This window comes from Apaloderma vittatum, unplaced genomic scaffold (assembly GCF_000703405.1).
Source record: "Apaloderma vittatum isolate BGI_N311 unplaced genomic scaffold, ASM70340v1 scaffold9939, whole genome shotgun sequence".
Lineage (NCBI taxonomy): Eukaryota > Metazoa > Chordata > Aves > Trogoniformes > Trogonidae > Apaloderma > Apaloderma vittatum.
In genome coordinates this window covers 26877-35126 of record NW_009734594.1, presented here as the reverse complement: position 1 = coordinate 35126, position 8250 = coordinate 26877, and the positions used below count along the sequence as shown (strand labels likewise).

The window sequence follows — 8250 nt, the reverse complement described above, 5'->3', positions numbered from 1 at the left end:
TTAGCGACAAAAATGATTACGGAGTAATTTAGTTTAAAGAAATCACTTTTACAAACTCACGGATATCAGGACTATGGAAGTCACCTTGGAACGGAGGAAACTTCATTTTTAAAATAAACTAGTTATTTTTTTTAAAGCACATTTCTTGAATACCTTGACTTTAATTAAACAGAATTGTCAATTTAAAGAAGTTGACTTTCCATTGAATATTCTGTAATTATTACTTTATAGAAGAAAAAAGTTGCATTTAAATTTGATATATTGCAGTCCTGTTAATTACCTCTTCTATCCAAGTATAGTGGCTTTTTCTGTATAATAAAACTTCAGGTATGTATAACCTGTTTAAAAAAGAAATAATAAATCTTTTGGACAATGGACACTAGATGAACTTATTTTACATAAAAATTTCTTTATGATAATGGAGTAATTTAATTTCTTCACAGATAATGAAACTGCTGTCTATACACTAATGCCGATGGTTATGGCTGACCAGCACAGGTAAGAGCTGCTTTAAATTTCCTTTTTTTTTTTTAAAGGTCCAAAAAACCCAGCATGTTTGCTAGTGTTGTCGCTGCTAGAGCACTCTCGGGATTTGTGCTGCTGAATTGCTGACATATCTTCTGTAGCTGAAGTTATTCACTAACTGTGTTGCATCACAGCATATTCTTACCCGAGAAACCTGTTTTGTTTTATGTCATCGATGGGAGCTGGCATTTCTTCTGTTGAACAAATAAGAACAAATAAGAACAAAAGCATTGCTTTGTAACTGGGTTGTAGCTCTCAGTGTGTACTTATTGGTGACATAGAAGCTCATAGTCTCATTAAATGACTTGAAAAGACGTGGAATAAGAGTTGGACAGCAAGGTTGATAGTTCTGGGATTCCTAAGATGAGCAGCTCTTTCTTTTACCCACTTGTCCTGAAAGTGGTTGGGACCTGGGGTCTGTATAGCACCAGCTCAGTGGTGCAACCTTCCAGATGAGTTTTTGTAGGCAAGCAGGTAGTAACTGTTACTGAAACTGTAAACTCTTTATCTAATCAGGATAAATATTTGTTCTGCTACATAGTGTCTTCTTGAGGTTGTGTTCAGGGGTTGTAAGTTTATGTGATTAACTCATCACTGCGGTTTGAAATCATCAGTTCACTTGCAGTTTCACCTATTTTGAAATATTTTATCTTAACTAATATTTGATCTTTACTAATTCATTAAGGCTTAAAGGGTCCTATTTAATTTTTTTGTCTTACTGACATGTCACGTCTCCTGTTTCATTGAGGTGATTTCACATACCAGTCTTCCTTCTGAACTTTGTCTGTATTTGGGAAAGCTGCTGGAAATCTGGTTAGGGTGTCTGTGTTAAGATACAGAGGAAAATGGGTATTTATAGTTTTTCTAACCAAAGCTATAGATATGCTTATTTTCCATATTTGTAAAGAAGTGATTTGACTATCTGGCCTAGTTCTTACTAGTTTACTTATAAAACAGTTTCCCAGTGTCACAGTTCATTTTTTTTTTATGTACGAGTAAGAAGTGAAAGAGTAAAAGTACTGTTAATAGCAAGTGCTTGAAAGCAATCAGATCTCTTGTTCAGAAATCAGTCGGAGGGAAAAGAAATAGCAATCAAGTAAGAAATAGAATGTTTATGCACAACTTACAGTATATACTTTGCTTGGATATTGTGAGCTGCTTTTTAATAAAAATTATATTTGTATTTGAAGGTCTGTCTCAGAGCTGCTATCAAATTCAAAATTTGATGTGAATTATGCTTTTGGACGTGTGAAGAGAAGTTTACTTCATATTGCAGCAAAGTAAGACTTACCTGAGTCCAGTCCAGAAGTTAACAATGAAAGTATTACCATAAAGCTAAGGCACCAATGTAAGCTGGAAAACTCTGTAGTATCAGTTAACATTTTGTTTTTATGCATCCTTTTTGTAATTTTTCTGTTCTTTTAGTAATGTGCCTGCCTGAGAGGACAGATCTTACACGTGATTTCAAATGGCTTTCCAAATTCTAGTGAAGGAAGTCTTGATGGATACTTTTTTCCTTTCTGTGAAATCTGTCTTGAAGAAATGTAGCCATTATCCTGTATAGTTGGGTTACTCTTGCCTTTGTTGATTTAGAGAAATCTTGTCTGCAGGTGCTACTTATTCTTTAAGCATTCTAAAACAGTGGGAAGCACTTTTCCTTTCATTGGGGAGTAGCTGTTCCAAAGTACTTTATGTGACCACAACTGAAGGAAATATGACTTAGTCACTCATTTCTAGTAAACTTTTGTATCCTGGACAAAGGACTTCAGTGCAAATTTTAGACCCGTGATCTAGGTTATTTATTATTTATGTAGCTCTTCAATGGGAGTAATTCTGTATTGCCAAGAAACAGCCAGATTAACATAACCTTGATAGAAATGAACCAGATAATTTCCTGAAAGGCCATTTCCAAAACTAGACTTTAAACTAATGCATGAATGCTTTATTTTTGGGTTCTATTTAAAATATATTGGAAATTCTTACATTTAAACTGTTAAAAAAACCCAAATAAAAATAAAAGAAATAGTAGCAGTACTACATATAGAGAGCAGGTATTTGAGCACGATAAAGGTAGAAATTCCGGCTTTCAGAGCAGAGTGTTTCCTAAACATTCCATCTCAGAATTACATGCTGCTTATATAAAATTTCCTTAAGAAAGTACTCAAAATGCAGGCAAATTTTTAGCATAAGTCTTAAATGGAGCTGTTTGAAGATAAATCTATAGATAACAAAGCCCAGGAAATTGTGTTACACTTAATTTCTTGATTCTGTTTTTGTCTAGTTGCTGGATCTTTAAGAGGCCATAGAAGTGCTGGTTTTGCAACTTACTATATGCTAGTCTTCACTTTCTTTGGGTTATTGTGTAGCAATTCTGTCACTGGGAAAACTAGTAACAGTGGACAAGCTGGTCCTGACAGATACAAAAATACTGTGTATTTATCCTCCAAGTGAGTTTTTCTTCTTGAAGAGCTCAGGAGTTAAGATAAACATGTAATGCAACGTTTGCGTGCTCTTGGTGACATTGATTATCCTGAAGAGCTGCTATATTATTAAAAGTGAAAGGGAGTTACAGGTTCAAAACAAATAGCAAAGAAGTACTTGTGTGAGTTTTAGATTTTTTTTTTTCTGATATTTGAATTTTTAAATGCAATTTCAGACATTGAAGCATAGCCAAAAAAATATATTGGAGTTGTTATTTAGTGGAAAACTCAGTACTGTGAATAGATGTGTACGATGAGGGAGGTGAGTGGAAATAATAAGCAAAACATTGTAAACAGTTTACATTTAAACAATTAGCAGCCGAAAGATTCACTGTTGGGTTTTAAAGTTGCTAAAATCCTGTAGGGAGACTAGCATCTCTTCATCAGTACAAGTTATCGTCAGTCAGTTCTCACTGCATTTAGGTGTCTTTAGCTTTGTGCAACGTGGAATGTGAGGGTGTAAAGACGTTCTGTGTAAAAATTTTCAACTGAATGTAATCTGTATATAGTAGTGCTGTTATCTTTACATCAATGTAGATTTGGTTTGTAAATATCCTTTTGTTCTTAGCTGTGGATCAGTTGAATGCCTTGTTCTACTATTGAAAAAAGGAGCGAATCCAAACTATCAGGACATTTCAGGGTGCACACCTCTCCATTTAGCAGCAAGGAATGGGTAAGAAAAATGTTTTAAAAACTCTTACAAACATTTTGTGCGTAATGAACTTGAGCTGACACGTTCTGTAATATTTTTTCATAGGTTGAAAAAAATACTTTGGTTTTCATTTTTGAAAACAGTGATGTCATACTGGAAATGTGGTTAAAATCTGTATTTTGAATATTCAGATAATACTTTTTTTAAAAATAGGAAGTTATGTCTGGAATGCCAATTTCAGTGCCAGTCGTTTCAGTGTTTTGTGTTAAGCAGGAGTGTAACGATTCTTATAACAGTGATTGGATGCATTCGCCTTCCAGAGAGCTAAGTGAGAAAGTATTTTGAAGAGAACACTGGAGGGTTTGGAAGGGTTCAGAGATTTCAGATTTTTTTCAGATGGTGTCTCCAAGGAAATTTTTACTGTGAGGAAAGGAATAACAAGTTTGCCTGCACAATGTTAGGAGAGGGGTAAAAAACAAAATGGTGTGGAAGCACCTTTTTAAAGATCTTTTGAGATCTTATTTCTTGAATTGTAGTATGTGGAAACACACAGCTGATAATGGTAATGTTGCCTTTTTAGAGCATGTATGTGTTACAGTAACTGAATTGTATCACGTCTTGTACTTAGATGAGGAGGAGGTAGTGTTTACTGGCTTTTTGTTTTGTCGGAGGAGTATTTGTAGGAGAAGAGAGAATGAAGCAGCCAAGTGGCACATGATGAAATGCAGGAATAAACACAGAAAATAGTAATGTAGAAAGAAGGCATGAGAAAGGTGCAAGAGCTAGCAAATAAAAAGGAAATGTAAGAGTAAACTCTTAAGGGTAAAGCATTTGGAACATGAGAGTGTGTTAAAAAACTGAACAAAACATCAAGTAGAAAACCCCCCTTACTTTCATTAAGGCAGTTATTGTACTTGACAAAGATTTAAATAGTGTTACAGTGAGTGTCGCATGTAAAGATTTAGTGGTGTACCCTAAGTGTGTTCACTGAAGTGTACCATGATGATCTTCATGGATTTCTATCTGGCAGACTTTAGTTTCTCGTGTTGAGAGTGTAGTTTGTGCTGAGCTGAAGCTGTTAGAGTGGTGGTGAAGTAGTTTTGCACTTTCCACGAAAACATTCAGCTATACAACTATGTTTTTAGCCCTGTGCTGTTGTATGCTACACTTGCACTGTGTGTCTGGTGCTATTGGTGATCACTTTTTGTTCATATACTTAGTACTATACTCCCTATAAAGTAAAACTACCTGCTGTTATTTGTGCGATGATGAACTAGAGTGAGTGGGACTCTTAAAAAGATACTTGGTCTTCAAAAATGATTTTCCCTAGCTGGATTTTAATATATTCTTTTGTTTATAGCCAGAAGAAATGTATGAGCAAGCTGCTGGAGTACAGTGCAGATGTCAACATTTGTAATAATGAAGGCTTGACTGCAGTAAGTGCTATTGATTATCATCATGCTCATAAAGTGAATGAAGAAGATTCTCGCTTCCTAAGCTTCTGCTGTATTGCATTTGAATAAACAGAACTGCTGTGTGGTCAGTGCCCTTAAGAATCAAAAGATGCGATCAAAGTACATAAGCATACGATTGTATTGTTCTAAGCTTCTCTTTGTGAAAATGTTGACAGTAGTACAGTCTGGTTTAAAATGATATTTATGAAATATTAATATCAGTGCTAAAGGAAACATGTCATTTTGTACTTAGATTCATTGGTTAGCTGTTAATGGACGAACAGAATTGCTTCATGATCTTGTTCAGCATGTCAGTAATGTAGATGTTGAAGATGCAATGGGACAGACAGCCCTTCATGTAGCTTGTCAAAATGGACACAAGACAGTAAGTTTCTAAATTTTATTAACACATTCGGTTTGCGAAGGCTGAGTAATGCCTCCATGTTGTTGTGGTTGTGTTATGTGTGTGCCTGTCCGTGTTAGTGGCCGGCCCAGCCCTAACCCGTGACAGTGTGTTTTTAATAAACTTCGGGCTAGTCAAGCACATGATAGTGTTTAGAAGTGTGAAGAACTATCGCTTGTCTTTAGTATTGACTGCATATACTTCCATGGGAACTAAATTTATTCTTGTGGAGATGATTGATCTCAGTGTTTATGAGAGTTTAAGTGAATTACTGTATACTATCCAGCTATTCTGCAGTACTATGATTGCCTTGTTTATTATGGGTTTTGATGTAACATTAAACATTTAAAAATGTTCTTCCTTGCATTTTAGAATGTGTTTGATTCATAAGTGTACCAGCTATTATGTGCTTCTGAAATAACTGACTGCGAATAAAAAATGAGCACAGAGTTGGGTCAGATATCGAATGTTAGAAGCAAAAAAGTTCCCACAGATGCTTCTTTTATTGATCTGTGTGGTTAGTTTTTAGACTGACCTTGCCTTAGGGCTGACTATTCACTTTTGGAATACAGGTCTGGATGCTTTACTTGGATTTCATTACAGCTATGTAGTGTTATACAGATTGTCTCCAGGACTCTTTACTGTTCAAAAAGTTATCTTTATACCCAGCTCCTTTGTGTTGTCATTGTCAGAGTTCGACTTTGGAAGATAAAATACTGAGAATCTGTTATCTGTAGACTTAACAACTTGATGTGGCTGGAATATAGTAAAGTTGTTAGAGGGTCTGCTCAATGTTTTAATTTTTTAGAATTTGCTTACTTATTTCTTCTAATGTGTGTTTAAAACTTTGGCTTGTGATAAGACTGCTTATGGCTGTCACTAACTTGAGGTATACTTCTCTAAAAAGTGTCGTTTTCTTTTTTAAATGATCTGTAGTTCTAGGGGTCTTTGGGATTAGCTGAAGTTCAATAAAAGGCATTGTTATTAAAATGGGAAGCTCAAAGAAGGCTTTATGAGCTCTGAGAGCCATGATTTTCCATATAGTGTTTAGAAATTACGGTTTTGAGATTCATTACTGAAATTTAAATCCTCCAGTGTAGTTAGACACGCACGACACTGAACAGTTGCAAGTCAATAGAGTTTTCTGTTGCTTTTTTTCTAATGCTAGTATTTTCTTCTGTTCCAGACGGTGCAGTGTTTGCTAGACAGCGGTGCAGATATAAACAGGCCGAATGTGTCGGGGGCAACTCCGCTCTATTTCGCTTGCAGGTTATATATTCTTAACTTTTGCATACTGTTCTCAAAGTGAAATAGATTTTTTTCTTTTTCAGCTTCTGTCATAACAATGATTAGAAAGCAGAAAATTCAGGAAATGCAGAAGCTGGCTGGTGTTTAATCTTACCTCACATTTGAATGTGTCTCATCTAAATACTTATCTTAGTACTACAGGCTTATATGCCTTTTTCTAACAGACATATTAAACACGTAGCTGTGCATATTCTAGCACGAGTCATGAATCAATGACTGCTGAACTTCTGAAAAACAAGATCTACCAACTTAGATTATTTTAAATAAACCAAAACTGCAGCCTTTTATAGGACAAATTTGACTGCTTTAATGTGTGTTATGGTATTACAGTGAACATGAAATGTGCATATAGGCTTTAAGGTTGCAACGTGGAATTGAAATTATGTGTTGCTTTGGTCAGTTCTGTTTTCCTCCTGGTTTGTTTTTATTTCAAAACTAATTACATATGATAAATGACCTTCTCTTTTAATTGGTAGAACAATTTTCTAATCCCTGTGTTTTGGTTATAGGTTAAATAGTTCACCTACGGTTAAATCTTAATATAAACAAAAGGAGAAATGGACTGACCTGGTGGCCTGCCAAGAGTTATGCTGTGAGAGCCCTGGTCTCTGGAACTGGTGTATGCTGCCTCTTGGCAGCTGAGAAGGGAAGTGGAGATTAAATAGCTGCTAGCTGATTGAAGGCCTTGGTGCTTGATTTAGGGACTGATGTTGGCCATCCACTTTAAAAGTAAGCAACTTGCCTCAGCTTGGAGGATTTCCATGAGAAGGGAGTGTGTTGCAAACACAGTGGTGATGTTCTTTTAGGAATTACTAATTGGAGCAGCTGATGGGATAGAATGAACAGGGTGCGTGGCAGAAGTCAATGTCTCTTTGTCAAAAGTGCCAGTTAGTGATGCTGCCACCTGAGAAGAAAGATTATGGGTCCCTGATGGCAGGGAGAGCAGGATATGGTAGCAGTGGCTAGTGAAGGCTGGTGAAAGCGTATCGACGCTCCGAGTCCGACTCTGAAACCCTTAGAATCATAGAATCATAGAATAGTTTCAGCTGGAAAAGACCTTGAAGGTCAGTGAGTCCAGCCTTTGTCCCAGCCCTATCAACCTACTAAACTGTGTCCCCCAATGCAACATCCACCCGTCTCTTAAACACTTCCAGGGACAGTGACTCAAGCACCTCGCTGGGCAGCCTGTTCCAAGGGCTGACAAACCTTTCAGTAAAGAAATTCTTCCTAATATCTAGCCTGAACCTCCCCTGGCACAAATCCAGTTCCTCGTGTACAATCACTCTCCACTAGGAAGAACATACCAACCTCTGCCTTTCTACAACCTCCCTTCAGGTAGTTGTAGAGGGTTTTTTCAAGATGGTTTTTTCAAGGTGTTGTGTTGTACATTTAGTCTAGAGAATTACAGTGAGGAGGTGCCTCAAGCCG

General features: G+C 36.4%; 1 protein-coding gene across 1 annotated transcript in view; it reads left to right on the top strand.

Moving 5' to 3' along the window:
• Positions 1-448: 448 nt before the first annotated feature.
• HACE1 (HECT domain and ankyrin repeat containing E3 ubiquitin protein ligase 1) overlaps positions 449-8250 on the top strand; it is a gene marked incomplete at its 3' end in the record, with an annotated part of 31776 nt that continues 23974 nt past the window's right edge. The window contains exons 1-6 of the mRNA XM_009876337.1: positions 449-498; positions 1716-1805; positions 3574-3678; positions 5018-5093; positions 5365-5496; positions 6701-6783. Of these exons, the coding sequence (XP_009874639.1) occupies positions 470-498; positions 1716-1805; positions 3574-3678; positions 5018-5093; positions 5365-5496; positions 6701-6783 (515 nt within the window). The remainder of the gene's footprint in view (positions 499-1715; positions 1806-3573; positions 3679-5017; positions 5094-5364; positions 5497-6700; positions 6784-8250) is intronic.